Source organism: Electrona antarctica (assembly GCF_951216825.1).
Source record: "Electrona antarctica genome assembly, chromosome: 5".
In the NCBI taxonomy this organism is placed as follows: domain Eukaryota; kingdom Metazoa; phylum Chordata; class Actinopteri; order Myctophiformes; family Myctophidae; genus Electrona; species Electrona antarctica.
The window spans coordinates 16,047,092-16,073,519 of record NC_136810.1 but is presented as its reverse complement, the minus strand read 5'-3'; the positions used below and the strand labels follow the sequence as shown (position 1 = coordinate 16,073,519).

General features: G+C 42.6%; 1 protein-coding gene across 2 annotated transcripts in view; it reads right to left on the bottom strand.

Moving 5' to 3' along the window:
- Window positions 1-26,428, bottom strand: part of LOC306923813 (chemokine-like protein TAFA-5) — a 220,717-nt gene that overhangs the window by 165,312 nt on the left and 28,977 nt on the right. For both annotated transcript variants that reach the window (XM_079502131.1, XM_079502130.1), the window contains exon 2: window positions 13,043-13,331. In XM_079502131.1, the coding sequence (XP_079358257.1) occupies window positions 13,043-13,154 (112 nt within the window). In that variant the 5' untranslated portion in view covers window positions 13,155-13,331. The remainder of the gene's footprint in view (window positions 1-13,042; window positions 13,332-26,428) is intronic.

Below are 26,428 nucleotides of genomic sequence, written 5' to 3'. Positions count from 1 at the left end.
TATGTCAGTACACTACTCCAAGACCACCCCCATAAAGAATAGTGCTTCCAGTGCCCCCTGGACTTCTCTGTCTGCCCCCTGGGGGGCTGTAGCCCCTGTTGAGAAACCTTACATTAACAAATTCATTGTGAAATATTCAGTGACTTCACATGAGCTCGCTGCTTTGTTACAAGATAAATAGATGATCTCCAATTAGTTCTGATAAGGAAGAAAGAATACTCACAGGCAATATTGTTGAGTATATAAGAATTTATATGACTCAAACGTGAGTGTCACTTGGCCCATAAACTGGTTATGAATGATCTATAATGCTCTAGCTCCACTTGAGACACTCTGGGACCAGGCTCTTAGACCCTGCATGCTCCCCGTGCATTTACAACACTCATGAATTAATTTGCTTAATGAGCAGCGAGTTGCTTACAGGGATTTTTTCCCCCCCATCCCTCTAGTGAGGAAATATGGAACTTGGAGGTAATTCAATTAATGTAATGGCTTGTTGGTGTGCCGTATATACCCAACGCTGGTTCCAGAGGCCGAGGCACAGGGAGAAGAGTCATCGCTATATGGTCATTGTCTGACAAGTCATTTTAAAATGCATTTGTCACCGTGGCCATTTGTCACCTATACGCGCTTGTATCGGATGTATTTCAAGCGTGTGTGCCATGACTGTGTGCATTTTTCTGTTTGTGCATTCATGTATGCAATGCATGTACATTGTGTATACCGTTGCTGTCGGGGAGAAACCTCCTATCTACATATTCCAACTTTTTTGAGTGGTGTAAACCACTCCAACAACTGGCTTTGTACCCGTGTACCCGTGTACCCGTGTTTGTTCGTACCAAAAAAACGAGCATGGTCGCTATGGTTAGCAACCAAAAAAACGAGCAAGGTTGCTATGGTTAGTACGTGACATCATCGACATCACAGATATCACGTCAGAGTGAATCAATCTCTATATAATCAATCTTGCGGAGAGTACTTATGACACAGATGCTTTCCTGGTTCTAATGTACAGTAACTATAACAATAAATGTGTAGTTGCACCACTCGGTTCACACGGGTGTGATTTTTTTATTAAATTAAACAAATGTAGGTAAATTAACGCCATTTTGATCATCCTACAGCGCCACACAAAAGGATCTGAAGTAGCAGATCCACAAGCTCTAAACGCGGCGTGACGCAACGCATTTTGAGCTTGAGGTGAGCTCATTTGTCTTGAGATGAGCTCATAATATGATATTTAATATGTCCAACAGTTTTGGACATATGAGGTTTCCACCCGACGGAGGCGATATGCATGCCTAGACCAGTGTTCTCAACCTTTCCTGGATCAGGGCCCACTTGAACATATTGAAAGCGTTCGCAGTCCACCCATCTGACCATGCGCTTTTTCAGAGCATGTTTATTTTAATCATCAGTCAAATCCATTGTGTTATACCTTGGATCAATGGAACTAACATTGCACTTTAAAAAGGACAACTTTCGTTTTTTTCAACCAAGGTTCAAGTTTTTATTTGCTGCTTTCTTTTGTTTTAGCGATTTTAGCTATTTTTGACAGAGTGGCGGGGGCATTCGAACATGGGGCTAAATAAGTCATTTTTTTACAACTTTTTACAGCGATTTCTATATTAATATTTACTATAGTCCTACTAGATCCCAGGAAATTACATCTGGCCACAAAATATCACAGGATCTACTGAATGTGAAGGTAGAGGTACTATAGGGGGATGCCATACTATGTGTCGTATAGGCTCAATATGTCAGTTTGTCACATTCACAATAATAAGCAATGAGCATCCATTTTGCAATGTTAATTCTGGGATTGACCCAATAAGCTAGTTATTAACATAAGCCAAGTTGTTGGTTCGAATCCTACTCTGCACTACATCTCCAATTCGAGTGCGGTGTGGGAAGAAATAATAACAAGCTCTGGTGGTGTGTGAACGAATGAGCCAATCATTATTCATAATCTATAAGAAAGCAAGAGATCACACACATGCAAACATGCACACGCACGCACGCACGCACGCACGCACGCACACACACACACACACGATGGCATTTCAATTGTGGAAAATGCATCAAGATAACACCACACCGCCTGTTATACGCGGGCGTGCAGCGCCATCTCCCCCTTCATCTCACACCTTCCCTCCCTCACATGTAAATCCCTGTCGAGACAAACAACACATCAGCACTTTGCTTAAGATAACTGCTCTATAAAAGGAGGACCGGCGTTGTTGAGGAAAATAATGGCCGGACTCCAGGTAATTGTAAAGCAACGGTGATAAAACAGAAACGGGAATGAATCAAATTCTTATCTTGGGCCGAGCTGTTATTGCTCTTTTGTTTACTGCTGCTTCGCAGATGGATGGTATGCCACGGAATAATAATCAAACACGTCCCGCTGGTGGTCTCTCAAGAGTTTATCGCGATGACAACGCAGGTATAGGCAATCCCAAGTTATTGGAAGTGTAAACTGACTGAGGAGCCTCCTGTTAATTGAGCCGATTACGTCTGTATATGATTTAATCCGTGGCAGTTTAAGCATTTTTGAAAACATCTGCTAGCTTGGGGTTTATTAACTAGGCCTACTTAAACCTTTTAAAATGTTGTTGACCGGGTCCTCCAGGGGATCTGTAGGTTCCCCTCCTATTTTTCCCTCCACACCGGGGTCTTTGACATTTTCCGGCCAAGGACCCATCAAGTTGAGGGAGAAATGAAGCAGGGACCCGCCACAACCGGTAAGAATTGTATACAATTGTGTACTTGTTTTTAATTATTTCATAGTTAGCTCCATATGGACTTGTTTGACATGCAGCACTGTAATCAGTGTAGTTTAAAATATTTCTTTTTTGTTTGTGTACACATTTGTAATAATATTTCAGACATTTAACCACTCAAACAGTCAATACTTACTAGTAAACTTAATTCTCTTTGACAGAAATAGCAGATCTACAACCTAACAATGCTTCATGCTCTGTGCTTCTAGATCTGCTATTTTCTAGTGAATGTTACCCAGAGAATATGGATGCTATAGGGTTCAAGTGTTTAATGTATAGGAATTAAAAAAGAAAAGGTTCCTATTCAACAGAAATTTGGTGGCCTCCTGGAGTATCTCGGGTTCACACACACACACACACACACACACACACACCCCCCCACGCACGTACGCACGTACGCACGCATGCACGCACGCACGAGAGAGAGAGAGAGAAATACAGTGCATGATAATGCGCTCGTAGATAACAGTCCATTATAGTCGGCATCTTCGTTTCAATCTGAACATATGGCAGACATGTGAACAATGCAACAATAGCCCACATAATAACTCATAATGATTAATAAGAGGATAATTTTGGTCCCCAGGGGAAATCAGCCAATCATCACTCACAACTTAATCATCAGGTTCCCTGAACGCTCTTTCACTGCATTATATCGTCGCTGTTGTTCAGAAACCTCGTATTTCTCCATAATTATTTAAACCTTTGGTAACTTTTCGTGAATTAATATCTTATTTTGTCGTACTACAGTGTCACATGAAAGTAGCAAAAATAACCAATCTACATTAAAGCTAGCAATGAGTTGTGATGAGATGCAGATAAGTTAAAGTGGTTACATGTTTCGGTGGGTTTTATTATTATTATTATTATTATATTTCCTGAAAAGTAACAGTTTTGGACATACAAGGTTTCCACTAGACACCTGCGATATGGTCACACCTATTCTCCCACTTTTTCTCCGTCTCAGTCTCGTAGGTTATAATCGGTGGGCTGGAGAACAGCTTTCGTGTCTCGCAAGCAAAGTGACATTTTGGACCATAAAGTGTGCATGGGGAAAGTTCTCTCACTCGAATAATGCATTGACTTATAACTCCAAAACCTACCTTGGACCTCTCCCTTAAAAGGAAGAGATCCTTCGCCTTAGTGGAGATCCAATGGAGGGTTTGCGGCGGAGGGGAAGTTCAAGATTTATAACGGCGCCCTTTGAAGTGGACACTGCCTCCATGGATGAATGGGCAGGAAATAAAGGCCATGGATAATGAGAAGTTTACCACTGTCCTGTCTGTACCGCTATATCCTGAAGAATATGCCTTTTTACACTGTGAGAAGAGTGCAAAAATATAGAAATCACTATCACTATCTTTGCTCAGTGATCCTGAACTGTGCCTGTTTCATTTACGTCTTCCATTGTGGGGGGTGTGTGTGTGTGTGTGTGTGTGTGTGTGTGTGTGTGTGTGTGTGTGTGTGTGTGTGTGTGTGTGTGTGTGTGTGTGTGTGTGTGTGTGTGTGTGTGTGTGTGTGTGTGTGTGTGTGTGTGTGTGGGGGGGGGTGTTCACTTGGCGTTCCATCGCCAAGTGACACAAAATGAAGTCCTTGGCGGGGCCGAGGACACTGATGCGTCCCTGTGATGTGCAGAATGATAACCATTCACCCAAACGACTTGTGTGGCATATATATAGGTCCATAAAGCGACAAGAGAAATAATGCAATGTTCCCCGTTGTACGTGACATGTTCTACATAATCTCCCCTTCTGTCAAGTCTGATGATATGGAGTGAGACCGAATGTCCATGGGAACAAAAAAATACAAATAATCAAAATGGTGCTGCAGTCACTCCTCATATACCGCAGCAGCGGCATGGATGGAAGGGGGAAAAGATGGCACCTTGAGATGTTGGCGATAAGCCACCAAAAAAGTTTAGCAAGCTTCCATAGTACTCGGCAGAAAAATGACACTTTTACAGCTGAACGGAGTCCATGTTGGATTTAGGGTGGCAGAGGGGGCGGAGTGTTACTCTAACTGAAATGTCTCTGCTTCAGTCGCGATAACAGAGATAGATGATCAAGCCCACTTCCTATTATAAGGTGCTGTGTTGTACTATGGAAGATAAATAGATCCCGACAACGCCCCAAATGCACTGTCAACGTGTCCTAAAGCAAGGCACTCAACCTAAGCATTCTGGCTCTTGGGGTGGAAAGAGCTACAAAAATGCCCCCCAAACATTGTGTGAATTCTGTGGCCATAGGCGTGCTGCTGCCTGGCGTTGTGGAATTTGACGTGGAGAGAATTATCCAGACTCATCATTTTTGATGAGGCGTTAAGGACTTGACAGTCCAGAGAAGGTGCTGTAGCACAGGGGTCTTCAATGTGTTTCAGGCCAAGGACTGCTTAGCTGAGAGAGGTGAAGCAGGGACCCCCAGTACAAACTGTATGTTGCAGATTAAACGTCAGATCTACAAGCTCAGAACCCCCTAGGGTTTTACTTTTTACTCTATAAAAGACAGGAAGCATGCAGAGCTGGAGGCAGCAGAGACTAAAATGTCGAGGTTCTCTCTGGGAGTAACTAACAAGGAATACATCAGAGGGACAGCGCATGTTAGATGTTTTGGAGATAATGCCAGAGAGGCCAGACTGAGATATGGTTTGGACATGTCCAGAGGAGGGGTAGTGAGTGTATCGGTAGAAGGATGCCAAGATTGGAACTACATGTACCAGGCAGGAGGCCTAAGGAAGACCAAAGACCAAAGATGTATGGATGTAGTGAAAGAGGAAGTTAGTTGGTGTGAGAGATCGAAGAGGAGGCAGAGGACAGGGTGAGATGGAGGCAGAGGATTCACATCATTCACTGTTTCAACCCCTGAAGGAACAGCCGAAAGGAAAAGAAGGAGAGTCTGAAAAGACTTTTCAAATCCCCGTTTTAATGATGGTATCATCCCAATAAGACTTAGGCTGACACTGCTCATGCAAGTGACTTCTGTAATTGGATTAGAGCCTCTCATCTACTTTCCAATCACACACACACTCTGATATAGTGCCCTGAGCCCTGATGAAGACCGTATAGGTCGAAACATGTCGGTTCAATAAAGTTTTCCTCCTTTTAACATTAAGTGTGCCCGGATCTCCTCTTTGTTCTATATCGATGTGTTATCCCGATTGATCCCAGGAGCACCTTTTTACTATTTTTTTTTATTTTTATACCTGCACACCTCCTGAGCACCTGGTTGCTTCCTTGCACACACACACACACACTCTATTGAGCCCGGCTGGCAGTCTCACACCATTGGGGCGGGTACATGCACCGAGGTGGTGACCCAGAGGGTGGTTGGGTGGGCGTGCCGGATTGAGTGGGTGCATGGTGGGTGGTGGTGGTCAGGGTTGTAAAATAACTCAAACTAGATTAAAAATAATAATAAATAATAATAATAAAATAAGCTTTACCAAATACAATAAAAATAAAACCTAACTGAAACTCTTTAGTGTTTACCAAAGTAATTGAAACTAACTAAAATTGTAGAGAACATTAACATTATCAAAAAATTCAAAGTAGTGAAAATAGCAGCTCTACAAGCACACACATCATGATTCACTCCACTACAAAGACAAACATTATGAATTAACCACTTGCCCAATTTCAAATATAATGGAAAAAAGCAGATCTACTTTTTTATTTGTCAAAACAGCAATGCATTGATGTTAAAAAGAAAGTTTATTTTAACATTTAACTTTTAATGCTTAGCCTACTTAAGTATTTTTAAAACAGTACTTTAAGTAAGATAAGTAAGATCTTGACTGAGCAACTTTCAACTTTGTCGTAGTTGAGTAATATTTGACCAGGATTATTTGTACTGTGGGTTGTTTGCAGTAGCTTTGCAATAATTTGCAAGAGAAACAAGCAGCCAGATCTATGAAAACAAGTTTTACCACTTTAGAAGATCTACAAGCTCCACTATGTGACCATAAAAGTGACATTTTGAACATTTTTAAAACATTTTAACAATAAAATCTTGTATGCGGGTCCTTGGCACAACATATTATATATTTTGAACAAATGGAGAGTAGTAAGAAATGCTTTGGACAAAACCTCTTAACTCCATTGGACCCTCAAACTGTCTGCTATTGCAACTAAGTCCACCACCTCTCCCCCTCTCATGCAAGTAATTGACAATATATAAATTAAGTCACAACATCAACTTTGCTTTGTTTTCAAAATATAAGGTTTTCTTAATTTCCTGGAAATAATATATTTTTCATTTTCTGAAAAATGAACATTTTGGAGTTAGGTGGTTTCTTCCCGACAGCAGAGTTATAATAAGTAGACCTGGCAACACCGGTACTTTGTCCACTATGGTCCAAGACTGATAGTTTTACTGTATTAGGATTTGTGGTGTGATTTCCAGAGGTGTAAACATGAACCCATCCAACCGATGCCTTGAATCCATGTGTCTACGATGACCTACGTCCGTATCGATCACACAAAACACAAACAGGTCCAAATTTACGCAGCAAACAAGCAAAAGATCGATTCAGACATAAAATCTGGAAAAGTTTTTGACCAAACACGTTTGCACTGTATGCACTCTGCCTTGGGCTCTGTTGCCTGTGTGTGCGTGCGAGGTCCAGTACAGTATAATTTGAGAAATAGAGAGAGTGGACCATTTTGTCTGGTCCTCAGAAGAGAAATGGCTGTTTTATGGTTAAAATTGTGGCATACAATTACGAAAGGCAATTTATGGTGGTTAACATCTCTCTCTCTCTCTCTCTCTCTCTCTCTCTCTCTCTCTCTCTCTCTCTCTCTCTCTCTCTCTCTCTCTCTCTCTCTCTCTCTCTCTCTCTCTCTCTCTCTCTCTCTCTCTCTCTCTCTCTCTCTCTCTCTCTCTCTCTCTCTCTCTCTCTCTCTCTCTCTCTCTCTCTCTCTCTCTGGTAGAGAAATGACAGAGTTACCGTGTTGCAGCTTTCCGTGCTCGGACATACAGACACAGACACAGGGACATACACACGTTGCTATGTAATAGAGCGGTTAGGCACCACTCAAAAATACAGTCTATACCATGAAACATAAATAGCACATCCATCCATGAGACACTGTTGCTGAAACCAAACTGAGCACGAATAGAATTTCAGCTAAAATGGTTTGTGTTGCATCTGAACTAAATTAACAGATCCGTGCTGAATCACTATACTGTATGCAATCACAGTTAAATTGAATCATCATGTGTGTTCATATGCTGTGTAGCCTATATACGATATAGTAGCATATATATAAATATACACTGCCCCCGAGTTTTTCCTTCTTTCTAATTATTTGTTCGGCCCAAAATAATGTGTTTATTATCATGATGTGTCAACGCGACTGTTGGAAAAACAAATGGAAAAAAATGATGGGAAATTCTCTTCCGGTGCCCTCGCAGGGGGCAGGACTGCGACACTCTATTGGCAGTTGCAAGTTGCATTGGTGTGGTTGACCTTGTTCTGTTGCAAGGAGATGCGACTAGTTGCAAGGAGTTGCAACTGGTGTGGTTTAAACAACCAAATGTGTGCCCACAATTTTCTAAACCATTTATGTACATGTTTTATGATATTTAGACAGATGCCGTAGGTTCATTGTTTACCTGGTATCCTAGATTCTCTGAGGCACTATACCTTATTGCTCTTTACAGTGCAATTGAGTGACTGTTGACTAGAGTTCATACTCTGTTTACTCTCATGTCATACTTCGCAAATCGCTCTGGATAAGATTGTTTGCTAAATGCCTTCAAGCCTACATTGTAAAACTATTACTGCTGGGCCGTTATCGGTGTTAACGCGCTGCATTAACGCGAGACTCTTATCGCGTGATAAAGAAATATCGCCGTTAATCTATTCTCAAAGTTAGGGCTGGGAGCTGGGTCTGCATCATGCATCATCATCATTTTTCGACCGCGGTCGAGATTATGGATTCCACAATGCTACGCCAGACTTCCCGGTCCTTCATTGCCACCCCCAGTTCCTGCCTACTGAAGCTGTCCCTAGCGATGACATCAGGGAACGACAGCTTTCTACCTCTGGTCCGCCCTGAGGCAGGACTCCAGAGAAGAAGGGAAGATATAACCTCATTGTCAGCTCTGTAGCAGTGGCCGGCAAACTGCGCTCTTCTGGATCGGACCAGTGAAGAAACACGGGGAAGGTTGCCGTATATTAGATTAGTCGATGGGTGGCTCTTCCAAGACATATTTTGCGCTCTCATTAGAAGGCGGGTGTAAGTGCCATCCAACTGATTCTCTTGTTTCTTTCAAAGTGTACATGTCTCGGAGCCATAGAGTAGAATCGGCTCAACGGTCGTCCTAAATATTTTTACTTTTAACATCTTACTAAGCTGGGATGACCAGATCTTATGCATGTCATTGCAGGCTGACCAGGCCATACGCTTCCTAGTTTGAAAGTCCTTTTGGGAAGAAGATATATATGAACTCAAATACTTGTAGTCATCAATCAGTCATCAAGTAAGTTCTACTTACTAGAAAAGAAAGAGGCAGCGATGGAGTCATAAGTCCATATCCATAAGTTCTGGGACATAAAATTGCGCTAAATACTGTTATCTATGACGGCAGCAGGCTGCTGCCTCCTGCTAGATGTTGTGCTAAGAAGCTAAAGCATCATTCATGCATCACAACCAAAACAAACACCTCTAGGACTAGCTTTGATGGTTGCCACATTATTGACTGAGAGAGAAACAAGCAACCAGGTCTATGAAAATGTTAACAGGCCAGATCAAGTCAGAAAATCAGGAAAAAGTCAGAAAATAAGTCTAAAATAAGCAACTATAGTCCTGACTGTCAAACATCATTGTCCAATGTGGTTTTAGAGAAGTGGTTCTCAAACATTTTCATGTCAAGGACCACCAATATTTGAAAGAAACTTTACAGATAAACAAGTCCAAAGTAGCTTATAATGACTAGACTTGGCAACACTGTGAAAAGTTATACAAGCTCACAATATGAAATATAAGGTAACTAGAAAAAGTGCCCTCCACCAGGAGGATAGGAGTGTGTGTGCGTGATGTTTGGCAAAATGTTTAGGAGCAATATAAACGTGTGTGTGTGTGTGTGTGTGTGTGTGTGTGTGTGTGTGTGTGTGTGTGTGTGTGTGTGTGTGTGTGTGTGTGTGTGTGTGTGTGTGTGTGTGTGTGTGTGTGTGTGTGTGTGTGTGTGTGTGTGTGTGATGCGGCTTGGCCTGTTGTAGCGCCACCAGCCTAGTGGGTATATGAATGCACAGTTTCACCACAATCGGACGCTGCGTTGAGTAGTTGTGGCGATTTGTACAAAACGGGTACAAAGCGGGCTACTCCTGAAAAGTTTAGAAGCCAATTGTAGCCAATGAGGGTGGATTATGAGAAATAAAAAAAACCCGTCTTGATCACATTCATCGCATGTGTATCGATTTGCGTGAAATTTGGATCAAATCTGAAGGAGTAATATTAGAAAATGTGTTTTACATATGTCAGCCTCCTGGTGGCAGATGTGAAAAATTCAAATGACTCAAACAATAGCTTTTTAAACTCTGCAAATGAAATTACTCTAGAAATGTTACTTTTTCATAACGCACAAACCCCTTGTATACTCTTGGGCAGGTGCTTGGTTTGTGCATTTGATAAAAGTTTGACTGCAAAAATGTCTCTGTGAGACACACCTGGGCTCTACAGCTGCTACTGACGACGGTTTTGTTATATTTCCAACACAACAAAAGTTATTGCTGTAAATAAGTGTCTCCATTCATGCAGACAATATAAAGTGTAAAGGCCTCAGAACAAACTAATAAAGATATGGCAGTAACCTGAAAAGGTTATATGAGGTATAAACTAGACCCAAAGTTATTATTGTCATTATTTTAAAACAACTCTCATAGTTTTGAGATGTGGCAAAGGTTTCCACAACACAGAGGATAAACAGGATAATTCGTGTAAATTAATGCTGGCATTTCAACTGCTTAATTAAACACACATAAAACATGAAATATCTAGCTTCAGCCATATGCTGAGGCCAGCGTTTCAAAGCTACATGAATAACAAATTTTGATCAAAATGTCACATGCAACCGTGTAACTCCAAGGTCACCATGTGCGCGCACACACACACACAGTAAACCAAAGGTAGCATACAGCCATGGTGCTTCATGGTGTGTCTGCAGACCAAGCGCTGCCTCTGGCTCAACAGACAGACAAAAAAAACAAGATACCCCACACACACACACACACACACACACACACACACACACACACACACACACACACACACACACACACACACACACACACACACACACACACACACACACACACACACACACAGGGTGCATGTAGATGCAACATCTAATTGCATGTTTCCAAACCGATGATAATAATTGTTTTGAGAGAGTGTGTGTGTGTGTGTGTGTGTGTGTGTGTGTGTGTGTGTGTGTGTGTGTGTGTGTGTGTGTGTGTGTGTGTGTGTGTGTGTGTGTGTGTGTGTGTGTGTGTGTGTGTGTGTGTGTGCACGTGTACCTACGTCCGTGTGTGGGTGGGTGCGTGCGTGCGTGCGTGTCTATACTGCAGAAAGAGAAAGAGAAACCAAATGTAGGCAGACTATATATTTTAAGGACAGGTGGTGCGTCTGGCAGGGAGGGCCTCTGTGCTTTGAAGCGGTTGCGAGAATGGATGTGCTACCCAGCTCACACCTACTGTATCTATAATTCACCTCCCAACACAAAACAATGTCCGCAGCTTATCACGGCTTCACTGGCAGCCCGGAACGGAACCCAACAGCTTGTTGCAGTCACTTTCACCGTTCAAGTGCTAACTCATAGCTACAGAAAAAAATGCCAGGCCTTGTGGAAAACACCAAGCAATATGTGCAAAGTCGCTGTGTGGATACTAGAGCAAAAGACTGTTGCCTGCATGAAACAATACATTTGCAGTAATATGAATCGTGCGCTGCAGTCCCCACTAGGTGAGTCAATATAGTGAGTACATTTATACACAATGGTTCTCTAGTTGACTCCAGGGAACTTGCAGTGTACTGCTGCTTTCATTCTAGCCACCTAATTAGGCACAAAGTGAATAATACAATTAACTACATGCTATAATAGACAACTAGATGTCAGGACCACAGCACAGAGCCACTGTGCATATAATGTATCTGCACACACATGCGCACGCACGCACGCACGCACGCACGCATCAATGGGTGAGATTTAATGTACCACAGTTTCAAACAAAATGCTACAAGGGCCGTTTTCAAATGTCCTGTTATCCATGTCTTATTGCTGCAATACCTGAATATAATGTGTGACTCTTGATTGGTTTTCACTTTTCACTTAACATATTAGAATTTAATATCACATTGGATCAAACCAGATGCATTGTTTATAAGTATCACGAGTGTTCAACATCAACACCGGTCCACATAGGCTTTTCTGAAAAAGAATAACATAGTAACTACCAAAACCCAATCAAGTACAAAAAACATAACACAATAGCAATATTTAACATCAACAAAATCAGACATACACTTGTGTACAAGCTCTGGATTGTACACATTGTATCCATACTTCGTTTACAGGGAAGGGTTTGCAGTGAGAGTGAGAATGTGGTGGCACAAGGTCAGAGTGCATCCTATAGCACAAGTTAAGGCCCAGACACAGTTCACAGCTTCTACAAAAATGCCTCCAGCGCACAGCTAGTGCTGAAGTGGAGCATGGATGGTGCAAAATGCCTCCACAACCATAGATCCAAGAAACCAGTTGTCTGCATGTTGCCAAAACTCATTTTAGTATCGATTCTTTATATAGAAGTCCAAAGCAGTGTCAAAATACAGTGTTGTGCTCAAATCCTTTGCAGTACATAAACACAATAAAGAGTTTAATTGTGTGTTCCTTTTAGTGGTGCTTCACTTTCTTGGATATGGATATGGATAAGGTAATTTGGTGCGGGCACACACACACACACACACACACACACACACACACACACACACACACGATTTATCTTATCCCTCATGTCATGTTGTTGAACCTTTAATAATATAAGGAAATTTATAGTAGTTAACTATATTATGTATTATGCTATTTTGCTATGCAGTCAATTGCCAAATTAGCAGATTCAGGACAAACAGAGTCTACAAATAAATATACACTGAGCGAGACGGAGAGCAACCTGAACGTGAGTAACGACTCAGTAGGCTATAGACCTATCGAGCGGCACAATAATATCAACAAGTGTTTTTTAATAACATTCGAACAGCAGCTTACCGAAGTAGATGATCAGCAGGCTGACCAGAAGCACCGCAGCCCAGAAAGTTGATGACATTCTCGGCCAGGCGGTGACACTCCTCCGGCGGGCAAGCTTACGAGAAGAGGCCATCGGGGTCCCAGTTTCGCCCGCAGCAGAAGCAGCAGCAAGCAGCAGCAGCAGCGGAAGAAAGAATTCGATCAGTTCACCAGTCGAGCCGCCCCTCAAGAGAGCGCCTCTGGCCGCAGGTAATCCCCAAGAAGGATGTCTTCATGCCGCGTTGGTTCGAGGCAGCTCGCTGTGCCGGAGCTTTCATTGTGGACATTGAAAAGAAAAAGAAAAGTGGGGGGAAAAATAATATAAATTTTCACCAAAAGCGCGATAATAGGTGTTACAATATCAGTGCAGCAAATCCAGACTTGCCAACATGGTGAAGCTGATTCCAATGCAGCTAGGTCACAGTTTAAGCTGATAGATAGTTAAACTGATCAGTCTAAAAATACTCGATCATCCGAAATGGGAAATATGTGAGAATTGGTTTGGCTGCCTGACAGTTCAGGGAAACAGTTCCCCGCAAGCCAACCGTCCGCTGCCACCTGGGGCGCAATTGAACGCGGTCGGTGAGAGAGAGCTCCGTCTGAGCGCCAGAGAGAGTGTGAGAGAGATGGGAGAAGAATCAAGAATGGAATAAAGTAGAGAAAGTCTAGTAAGTGTAAGGAAGAAGAAGAAGGGGTGGGGGGGAAAAATCCAGCAAGAGATGAACGCTATCTGTAAGGCAGTGAGATGGTTGATCACGCCGCGCGAATGACGCCAGACAATTCAACAGCAGCAGGAGGAGAGTAGGAACGTGGAAAGACTCAAGATAGGCGGATAGATGGTGAGCAGCGAATGAGAGAAATAGAGAGAGAGCGAGAGAGAGAGAGAGAGAGAGAGAGCGAGAGAGAGAGAGAGAGAGAGAAAGAGAGAGAGAGAGGAGGGGAGGGGGGGGGGGGGGGTCGGGGACAGGAGTGAAAATGAATGTCAGTTTTAAGAAAGCTACAGAAAAGACTGTTCTTTGAACGTCAATCGAATCGGGGAAGTGACAACAATGTGTGACTGCAGAGGTATAGCCTATTATTGAGCTCCTATTATAGGGGGATTATATAAGAAGGTTTCGACTGATTAGCCTATATATCCTGACATTAAGTCACCAAAATATGTGTGTGTACTGTAGACACATAGGCTACGTACGCCACATGATGCAGTCTTTACAAGTCTGGCAAACGACAATCCAACAATATGCATGAAAGGCAGCAAGCATGCAGTTTTCTTTTCAACTGCATTGCGATGCTGTTCAGTTCAGCACCACGTGTTAGTGGACAGCTCCTATAACTATACTCAATGTAGCTTATAGGCCTACAGCTGTTCATTTCGACCTCGTGCATCTATGGCAGATAGGGCATAGCAGTGGCGGACATTTTAATTGTGTGGTGCCACAGATAGAAAGCCCATTCATTTCCCCAAAGATTTCCGAAAATATTTGTATTCATTATTTTAAAAACATAGTGAACTGAAAAATAAGTTTTTCACACTTTTAATATGTATAGTCATATGGGCATACCTAACAATAGATGCCAAAACCAATGGGAACAATTTCAAATGTTGTGTATATTTGTATCAAAATTCCATACAAAGCCAATTTTAATTACTTCCTTTGAATGAAAACGTGGTGAAGACTTACCTAATTATGAATATAAATGAATCTTGATTCCCATAGCTGCACGTTACTCCAATTTTCATTACAGAACTTATATACGTTTTTAATCTAATTGAAGATGACATCCAGACATGCAGTGTATTACTAATTTCAAACTTAATCAGCATTCAGCACACTAAAATATAATAATATATATATTGTATATATTCTAACCTATATTCTATTAACCTATAATGTGAAAACATTGTAGGTTAGAAATAAGCCACATAGTAGCAAGCATGCTTGGCTGGCTGTCTCTCTCACTCAGATATCTTATTTGGTTCTTAGCCTATGTTGCACAAACTGACCTCAGTATTACTCTTGGGGGCCAGTCCTTCCCTGCTAAACCCTCAGTTAGCTATGGTGTCTGCATGCTAGATAGCAGCCTGGGCAGTAAAACCATGTTTTTGAGTGGTGCAAACCACTCCAACAACTGGCTTTGTACCCGTGTACCCGTGTTTGTTCGTACCAAAAAAACGAGCATGGTTGCTATGGTTAGCAACCATGTAACGAGCACGGTTACTATGGTTAGTATGTAATGTACAGTAACTATAACAATAAATGTGTAGTTGCACCACTCAGTTCACACGGGTGTGATTTTTTTTTATATAATCCGTTAATCACACACAATCAAAGACCAAATAATTAGCAGGCAGCTGCATGGTGTTAATTTCCTCACTATCGCACTCACACCGTCACTAACTTGTGGGTTTGGTAAACTGAAGATAAAAATAAAAAGTTGAGTTGTCCTGTTGAGTTGAAATGGTGCCCGCTGCCTTGAATTAGTCGGAATGTAACATTTAGAAGACAATGGCAAGTCGTCGGCGGGTGGGAGAGGTGTGAAGAGCATTAGAATAGATGGGGGAGAGAGTGGCCAATGGAATGGCACGAAAAACACGGTCACCCTGACCTTTCAGCCGTCAGATTAGTAGGTGAGTTGAGTTCAGACATGTTAGTGCTAAGACCATTAGCAAGGTTAACGGCAGAACCAAGTTCTTAGCCAGGAAGGCACAGTTTCTGGACCCGGCTAGTCTTCGCGTAGCAAACGTGCTGGTTTTATGTTGGTTCGACTATGCCATTGGCTCATATGGTGGTCTCACCAAAGCCCTAAAAGAGACCAGCTCTCAAAACAAGCTGGCTCGTTTTGGGGTTGTTTGCAAGGGCCAAATGCACTTTCAGTAGTTGGGTTGGCTCCCTTTAGCGGCCAGAGCAGTTCAGCAACTGAACATAACGTATATATCAACAGCGCCCCTGAGTACCTCTGTAAACCTTTTCAGAAACTCAGTGAAGTTCATTCCCATCTTACCAGAGGCAACATAGCAGACCTGACCATGCCCAAGTTCACCACTGCAATGGGAAGAGGTTTGTTTAGATTTGGAGGAGCAGTAAGCTGGAACTCGCTACCCCTGAATATAAAGAGCATCAGCAGCCATCTCCTTTTTAAGATATGCTGGTCAAAATATGGCTTTTAGAAAATGTTGCAGAATAGTATCATGTTTAATTATATTAGCAATGAGATCACATGTATTTATGAGGCAGTGTACCTCTTGATTGTGTTATTTATAGGGATTGTGTCATAAAAACAAGTTTTTGTAATTAGTCTTAATTGTTTTAGGTTCAATTGCACCCAAAATGTTTCTCTTGCTTGACGTCTAATCAAATCAAATCAAATCAAATCAAAGGATATAGCACTGTCTGCTACACGCGTGATTCAAGGAACCGATCTGGTTGCATGCAGAGTCTGCAGACCCCTTCTGTGAGTGACGCATGCGGAAGTGCTTCGCCTCTAGTCATGTGTCACATTCGTGAGCATGCAAAAGCATCCAAAAAAAATGTAGTTTTTATTTGAGGGGCATTTGAGCCCCTCCTATGCCCAGCTTTCCGGGTTTGTGTGAACACACAAACATTAATGGCTTGCGATTGGCTGATCACTAATAGCGATGATTTGATTAGCTGAGCAAATACATATTGAAGATAAAAGTGAGGGCAGAAGAGTGAAGACGCCAAAAGTATAATTGGCCGGAATTACTTTTGTGATGATTTTATTGGCTGAGCACGGAATGTGATGTATGATGATGTATGATGATAAGAGCGCCCCTCACTTCACACAAGTGTGATTTTTGAGGCCCTCCTATATACAGCTCTTCGTCACAACTCATGTCACATTTGCCATTGGCAATGACAAAATCGTCTTTTTGTGTCAACACAAGCATTAACAATGGCCATTGGCAATGAACACAGTTCAACTGTTTTTGTGTCGACACAAAAAGTGTCACAATTTGTTCAGATCAATTTTATATTAACATTAAATACATTGAATATTTCTTTAAACATTGTATTATGGTTAAAAGATAATAACATAAGTTGACGAATTAATTCATGAGTAGGCCTATATAGCAACGGTATTCACCTTTATCATCTCAATATAAACAGCCTTTATCCCAAACTGGCCGAAATTAGAGAATTATTCCTTAACGGCAAGGCAAACATTTTGTGTTTTTCTGAGACCAAACTAGATGAATCCATCAGAGACACTGAGATTGAAATTGAGAACTACTCATTAGTCAGAAATGATAGAAACCGTAATGGGGGTGGTGTAACTAACCATTTAAGAGCTATCTTGAGTATGAAGTGTTGTTTTCCATAAGTGGCCCTACAGTTGCTCATCCTGACCAGAGGAGGGCGCTGTTGGCTTTTGGGACAATCTAGCCTTTCCTTCAAAGTTACGCTGGACAAGCTTTTGTTGACAAACTGAGAGACCGGAAGGAAGTGGTTCAGTAAGAGTACCATTTGGCGCGACAATGACATGGCACTAGTGCAGAGCAGAATAGAATAACGTAAACAACGCCAGCAAAGGAACTGTTTAGTGTTTACAACGCCACAAATGTTCGTTTTGTTTAAGCACCTGGCTTAGGCCACAAGGTACAGTACAGTTTGTTATTGCTGCATGATATTTTCTGCTATGTTTTGCGTTTTATCTTTGCTTTTGTGTTGCCTCTTTGGTAGTTCCCTTTGAAGTGAATGTGTTTCTGACAGTCTGACTATCTGTTTTGGGAAGCCTTGGGTAACAATTAATAAATAGATGGGTTTAGACAGTGATTCTATGGACTAAACTAAGGATACATTTCATGGTTTTTGGTTAAAAGGATAAAATTACACTTTAGTGTTTTATATTTCATGTTTTACACTCTAAAGGGAGATTGTCTTTGTTTTGATTTATTCTGTATGGATTATTTTATTGAAATGTCTTTGTATAGAACATTTTCGTCAGACAATTTATGTATGTTGCCTTATATGTGACATTTTGTCTATTTTTCTGTTGTTTTCTCACCTAGCTCTTACGGTGTTACCAGAATTAAACATTCTACATCATCAGTTCAAGAGTCCATCCTTTAAAAAGCCAGGGTTGCTTACAGTAAGAGCTTAACCTGCCTGTCTGATGACAGCAAACACCTGAGGACCACCACATTTCTGAAGACTCAAAATGCAAGCATCAACACCACCGAACCAGTCGATTGAGCCCCTTCACAACGACCGAAATGAAGAGGAGGAGCTTCAACTGATTGGTCACCAAGGGAAAACAGGATCATCAACAAACACAGACCAGCTGGTGGAGCCTTCTCACAAGGACTTAACAGAAGAGGAGGAACCACACAGCTCTGGTAGGCAACGACATCCCACAGAGAAGATGTCTGCATTTCTGAAAGAGGAAGCTCAGAAAAGGGAGAAAAGAATTACCCAGTTATATGAACAATGGAAGTTGCAAGTCTGCGAAATAAGAAAACAAATAAAGACAGACATGCCTAAGAATCAACTTTTAGCACTGGTGGACACACTTAGAAAGGCAAAGGATGATGTTACAAGCCTATATCTAGAGATTCGAGATCACATAATTCCTTCTAATGAGACAAGATGCCAAGTTGATATCTGTGACGCAGCGACAAAGGACATCATAGAAATTATAGATGAAAGGATAGCACGCAGTGAGGAAGACTTTGACAGTCAACATGTAAAGAGTTGTCTTAAAAGGCTACTTGAGCCCGATTATGCTCACTCCATCTATGGATCCACAACCTCGTCTTCAACTCGAAAGTCCAGCAGTAGAGCATCAAGCAAGCGATCGTCAAGATCCAGTTCAAAATCAGGCAAGTCAACTGCAAGCTCTATTGCGGCAAGGCGAGCAGACGCAGCAGCTGAATTGGCAGGTAAGGAAGCAGCGTATGAGATGGCAGAAAGCATAGCACTACAGAAGTTGGAGCTAGAAAGACTAAACCAACAAAAGGAAATAAGAGTAGCCAGAGCCAGACTACATGCCTACAGCCAAGAGATGGCACAAGAGGCCAGCACTCACCTCACCAACTCCAACGCCACGGAACAGCATCACACAAGTATTATTACACCATCGCATGTGTCTCACTCTCCATCCCCCATCCAACCTGTCACTACAGCTTCACATGTGTCTACACCCCTCTTTCTACACGCTACCACAGCGTCACATGTGTCCACATTCCCCTTTCAACACATCATGACAGCGTCACAACATGCGTCTCCATTCCCTTCCATTCAACAGCCTGCTGACCTTATGGCAACATCACAGCAACCTGTGTACTCGTCCTCTCTCATTCGACAACCTACAAACCTCATGACAGCATCACAGCAACCTGTGTTCTCACTTCTCCCCGTTCAACAACCTGCACATTCATCCTCTCTTACTCAACAGCCCGCTAATGTCATGTCAGACTCTCCATCCTCATCCTCTGATGTATCCTTCCTTGCCCAGGCCTTTCAAGATAGCATGGCCCTGAACAGACTGCCAATACCTGAACCATCTGTGTTCAATGGTGACCCACTTAATTTCATTGAATGGAAGGCCTCCTTTATATCTCTCATCGACAGAAGAACGATCTCGTCAGCTGACAAACTGCACTATTTGAAGAGGTATGTTAGTGGTCCAGCTCGCAAGACTCTAGATGGCATTTTCTTCAGAAGCGACGATGAAGCCTACAAGGATGCATGGAGCAAGCTTAATCAACGTTATGGTCAGCCATTTATTATACAGAGGGCATTCAGAGAAAGGCTTGCACAATGGCCGAAGATTCAACCAAAGGATGCTGAAAGTTTGAGATGCTTTGCCGATTTCTTGAATGCATGTCAGGAGGCTATACCTCATGTTGAAGGCCTTGACATACTGAATGACTGTGAGGAAAACCAGAAGCTTGTACAGAAGTTACCTGACTGGGCAGCAGCTCGGTGGAATCGTCAAGTGTCACGGGCCTTGAATGAAACCCAAAGATTCCCACGTTTTTCTCACTTTGCAGGCTTCATGTCAATGGAAGCAGAGATTGCCTGCAATCCTATCACCTCCTTCAGTGCTCTCCGTGCCTCAGAGTTTGCATCGGAGAAACTGAACTCTAAAGACAATAGAACAAACAAGGCCAATGTTCTTCACACCCAAGCAGCTGCAGAGAACCATGAACGAGAGCCCACTAAAGTAAGTGCTAAGCCATGTCTGTATTGTCAAAACAATAATCACATGATTCACGATTGCACTGAATTTGTCACAAGGCCTTTGGATGAGAGACGACAATACGTAAGAGACAATAGACTCTGTTATGGTTGCATGAAACCAGGACATTATTCAATAGACTGCCGTTACAGACACTTCTGTAACACCTGCAAGGGAAAGCATCCCACATCTCTGCATGACGACAACTATAAGAAAACCAATCTGGCACCTATTTCAAACCAAGGTAACTCCAACGAGAATACAGCTACTACTATGTCCCTCAATGTCGAGCATGAAAGGCCGTCAGCTAATACATCCATGATTGTGCCAGTGTGGGTATCATCACAGAGCAATCCAGACTCTGAAAGACTTGTTTACGCATTACTTGACACCCAGAGTGACACTGTCTTTATTGACCGAGAAGTGAGCAAGGACCTCCAAGCTGACTCGCGTCCTGTCAACCTAAAGCTAACCACCCTGCTTGGCAAGGATGTCATCATGCAAACTGAAAAGGTTTCAGGTCTCAGAGTGAGAGGTTATAACTCCAGCGTTATCATTGATCTCCCTACTACTTACACTAAGGACCATATCCCAGTAAACCACACCCATATTCCTACCTGTGACACGGCCAGACACTGGAAGCATCTCTCTACTATTGTGGAGGAAATGCCACCTCTGCAGAATTGTGGGGTTGGCCTCCTGATAGGCTACAGCTGCTCGAGGGCACTAGCACCAAGACAAGTAATCCTTGGAGAAAAAGAGGAACCCTATGCCGTATGTACAGAACTGGGGTGGAGCATTGTAGGCCGCTCAATACCGTGCCATGACCAGGAGCTCCCTGCACTGTCTCCAGCAGAGAAGGTGACTTTGACCAACGACAAGAAAGATAAAGCTTACAGACCCCACAACCTTCCGCAGTGTCAGTCTACGGAAACATGCAGTGTCGCTCGCCGCTCTAAGCGGGTCAGATCAGAGATGGGCTCTGTCAAAACTGAGCCCAATGATGAAGACTGCAAGAACTGTCCCAAACTCAGGAGGAGGATGGGAAGGCCAGAACCTGTGAGAATGGACATTATGGAGGTGAAACAGGAACATATGAAGATTGAAGATGACACAGAAATGTTACAGCCCAAAAGGAATGACACTGGTGGTGTTCTCAAGGTGGGAGAGATGCGGCCCCCTCTTCCCAAAGGTCATTATAGAAGACGACATCAGGAAACAGTGGTAAAGAACGGGACGACTGATCCTCCCCTTAACGAGTTGAGACTGAGAAAGGTGTCAGAAGCTACTATGAACAAAGCTGGACTCATATGTAGTCTCTGTTTCGGAGAAAGAAACCTGGATGAGAGAGAGCAGCATCTCTACAAGATGCCGCTACCGGTTCAGAAACTGTCTTTGCGGCTAGGCACAGGTTAACTGCCCCTCCCTAAGGGCATCCTTTATTTTCTTGGTTGTTTCTTTACATAAGTTTTGTGTGATTTGGATCTTTGCTTAAATGTTACTTCTGTGAGAAAGCTCTTGTGTTTTGCAATCCACTCTCGCTTTGGTGGGAGTGTAACTAACCATTTAAGAGCTATCTTGAGTATGAAGTGTTGTTTTCCATAAGTGGCCCTACAGTTGCTCATCCTGACCAGAGGAGGGCGCTGTTGGCTTTTGGGACAATCTAGCCTTTCCTTCAAAGTTACGCTGGACAAGCTTTTGTTGACAAACTGAGAGACCGGAAGGAAGTGGTTCAGTAAGAGTACCATTTGGCGCGACAATGACATGGCACTAGTGCAGAGCAGAATAGAATAACGTAAACAACGCCAGCAAAGGAACTGTTTAGTGTTTACAACGCCACAAATGTTCGTTTTGTTTAAGCACCTGGCTTAGGCCACAAGGTACAGTACAGTTTGTTATTGCTGCATGATATTTTCTGCTATGTTTTGCGTTTTATCTTTGCTTTTGTGTTGCCTCTTTGGTAGTTCCCTTTGAAGTGAATGTGTTTCTGACAGTCTGACTATCTGTTTTGGGAAGCCTTGGGTAACAATTAATAAATAGATGGGTTTAGACAGTGATTCTATGGACTAAACTAAGGATACATTTCATGGTTTTTGGTTAAAAGGATAAAATTACACTTTAGTGTTTTATATTTCATGTTTTACACTCTAAAGGGAGATTGTCTTTGTTTTGATTTATTCTGTATGGATTATTTTATTGAAATGTCTTTGTATAGAACATTTTCGTCAGACAATTTATGTATGTTGCCTTATATGTGACATTTTGTCTATTTTTCTGTTGTTTTCTCACCTAGCTCTTACGGTGTTACCAGAATTAAACATTCTACATCATCAGTTCAAGAGTCCATCCTTTAAAAAGCCAGGGTTGCTTACAGGTGGTGTTTGCATGTATATCCACAAAGATACTGAATTCATTACCCATACTGACTTGCAGCATGTTGAAATTGAAACTGTGTGGGTTGAATTAATTTTCAAAAAAGTGAAATCAGTACTAGTTGGCACAGTCTACAGACCTCCTGAGCAGCAAGGCTTTTATGATATTCTTGAGGGATGCTTAGCTGAGAAGGAGGGTGCAGAGAAAATCCTGATGGGAGATCTGAATACGGACGTACAACGTAAAGAGGCGCCTGTTTTCAAATCATTTAGTAGGTTTTGTGATCTGCATAGTGTCAGCCAGCTAATTACCCAACCCACTAGAGTGTGTGTTTCTACTCAAACTGTCATTGATCTAATTTTGACCTTGGACAAATCCAGAATCTCCATGAAAGGTGTCATTGTATGCGGGCTTAGCGATCATTTTATGATATTCTGTACCCGCAAAAAACAAAAACTTAAGACCGGCTGCCACAAAACAGTCATATCAAGGGACCTCAAAACCTACTCTAGTGATGTCTTTAACCAAGAATTGGAGAGTCTGGATTGGTCCAATGAGCTTAAAAACACACTTGTCGAAGAAGCTTGGCTTGGCTTCAAAACCAAATTTACATCAGTACTGAACTACATGGCTCCTTTGAGAACCATCAGGGTCAAAACCCGCTCGGAACCATGGATGAATTCGGACATACTGACTACAATGAAAGCCAGAGACAAAAAATGCTCTGAATTTCTAAAATGCAAGTCAAAGCTTGCCAAGCGCTTCGACAGTGATCTCCAAGCTCAGTTGGACAACCTAAAAACCCAACGAACCAAACTAAGAAACAGTGTAACTGCCATGACCAAATCAGCTAAAAGTAACTTCATCAATGATAAAGCACAGGAAAACAAAAACAATCCTCGTGAGCTCTGGAAGCTACTAAACAATCAACTAGGCTGCGGTCAGAAACTAAAAACCAGGTTTTCAAACATCAAATCGGACGACACTCTCATCACTGACAAGCTTGATGTGGCCAACCACTTGAATATCTTCTTTACAAACATAGCAACAACTCTGGTTAACAAACTGCCCTCCCACTCTGGGGTCTTTGGTGTAGAGCACATTCAAACCTTCTACAGAAACCTAGGTGTTTGTAAAGACGATTTTAAACTAGTTATGGTAACAACTGATGAGGTAATTAAGAAACTGAGTGCCCTCCAACCCCACAAGGCCACTGGCCATGACAATATTCCCTCCAAATTTCTCAGAGACTCAGCCATCTCTATAGCTCCAATCATCACCCACATAGTAAACCTCTCCATCAAACAGGGACAGGTCCCCCAAGATTTCAAACTGGCCAAAGTAACCCCCTTGCACAAGAAAGGGAGTAAATTAGACCCCGGCAACTACCACCCTATTTCTATTCTAAGCTCCATCTCGAAAGTGATGGAAAAAATAGTCTATGAACAGGTTGAAAAGTATCTTGCCACTAATAAATTAATGTACGAGTTCCAATCTGGCTTCAGAACGTCCCACTCCACTGACACATGCCTTCTCTATTTGAGCGACCACATAAAACATGAGGTGGATGCTGGCAAATACTGCGGCATGGTCATGCTGGACCTCCAAAAGGCTTTTGACACCGTGAACCACTCCATACTGGTTAACAAGCTAAAAGCAATTGGTTTCGATAGCACATCAGTGAGCTGGATGCAATCCTACCTGGAGGGGAGAGAACAGATGGTGGAGGTGAATGGAGCTGTGATGTTCCACAAGGAAGCATACTAGGGCCTTTACTGTTCCTAATATATGTTAACGACATGACTTCAGCTTGTGACTGCAACTTGTTCCTGTTCGCAGATGACTCGGCACTGCTAGTCTCGGACAGGAACAAACTGCAGGTTGAAAAGGCCCTCAGCTCTGAACTCGGTAGAATCTGCACCTGGCTCGCTGATAACAAACTATCTTTACACCTGGGAAAAACTGAATCCATTCTCTTTGGCTCTAATAGTAATCTCAGCAAGGCAAATGGCTTCTTGGTTAGAGTGGGTGACAATGTTATCACACGTAAAGATGAAATTACCTACCTAGGTTCCATCCTGGAGGCTAATCTTTCCGGTGATAAAATGGCCACCAACGTAATCAAAAAGGTCAACCACAGAACAAGATTCCTCTACAGGATCTCCTCACTGGTCAACAAAAACACCTTGAAAAACACCTTGAACAGGAGCCCTTGTACAAGGTTTCTTTGACTATGCATGCACCTCCTGGTACCACAGCACCTCAAAGGCCCTTAAAACTAGGCTCCAGACTTCCCAAAACAAACTGGTCAGGCTCCTACTTGACCTCGCCCCCCGAACCCACCTCACCCCTGCCCACTTCAACAGGCTGGAATGGCTTAGGGTCGACGACAGAGTACAGCATCTTGCAATGGGTCTGGTCCACAAGATTTGATACACCACCAAGATACCCATGTACCTGTCTAGATACTTCCTTAATGTTAACGAAGTCCACACCCACAACACCAGAGGGAGTGCAACGAACCATGTACAACCCAGATTCGGCACAAACAAGGGACTAAATTATTTTCGCTCCTATGCCACCAAAATGTGGAACGCCCTACCAACAGTCATTAAGACATGCGAATCCCTTGGCTCCTTCAAAACCGCTCTCAAAGGGCACCTACGGATGGCTGCAATTAGAAACTGGCCCCTGTAAAATCGGAATCCCTCAAACACGGACGCAAGGACAACACAAGAGACGGTCGCGGCCACACAGCCAACTCAAGGTATGGCCACTGAGCCGACTTGGGGACCCAACGCAAGGACAACACAAGAGACGGTCACGGCCACACAGCCAACTCAAGGTACGGCCACGGAGCCGACTTGGGGACCCAACGCAAGGACAACACAAGAGGCGGTCACGGCCACACAGCCAACTCAAGGTACGGAGCCGACTTGGGGACCCAACGCAGCTCCTCCAAGGAAAACAAACAAATGAACGGAGCTGAACGTGAATCCCCCCCACCGCTCACCCCTTTTTTCCCTCACTGTATATGTTTCTTTTCCCTTTTTACCTCCATTATGATGAATTCCTGTTCTGTTCTTTGTCTATATAGAAGTGTCTATTTGTACGTCTCTAAATGTTTTTGATGAATTGAACATGGTGGACCCTATTGGAAAAAAGTGTAATGCTTAATTGGGTCGTCCACTCACAGTTAACAGCCTTTGTATTGAGTTTGTGCTTGAAATGTACTGTAATTCTGCAAACTGTTAATAAATATTTCAATCAATCAATCAATTCATTTTTATCATTCTTCTATAAACATATTTTGTCCCCACACGTCTCAAGATTTGCCATTGACAATGAAAGGGGAATTCAGGTCAAATGTCCGCTAAATCTTGTCGCCACACGTCTCAATATTTGCCATTGACAATGAACGGAGAAATTACGTCAGAATTCCGCTAAATATGATGTAAATTAAACATCAAAACGCCATTGACATTGAAGGGAAAATGTACGTCATATGTAAATGAGCAAATCAGCTAACCACATTTTGACACTGGGACCTTCTTTCCCTTTTCATAGCAGTAGTATACACTTTTTAGCAGACATGAGGCAGAAATTAAGAAAACATCTGTCAGCCATGGGGAGGCCACTCATGGTTGCAGAATTATGAAAGATGATAGTTTGAGGATCTGGTGTAATTTGAAACGAAAGTATTGTGCTTGTGGAAATTGTGTTAAAGACGTTGATCCAGTAGTAGAATTATGGGACACAACATATAACAAGTAAGACGCGTGAACGCGGGAA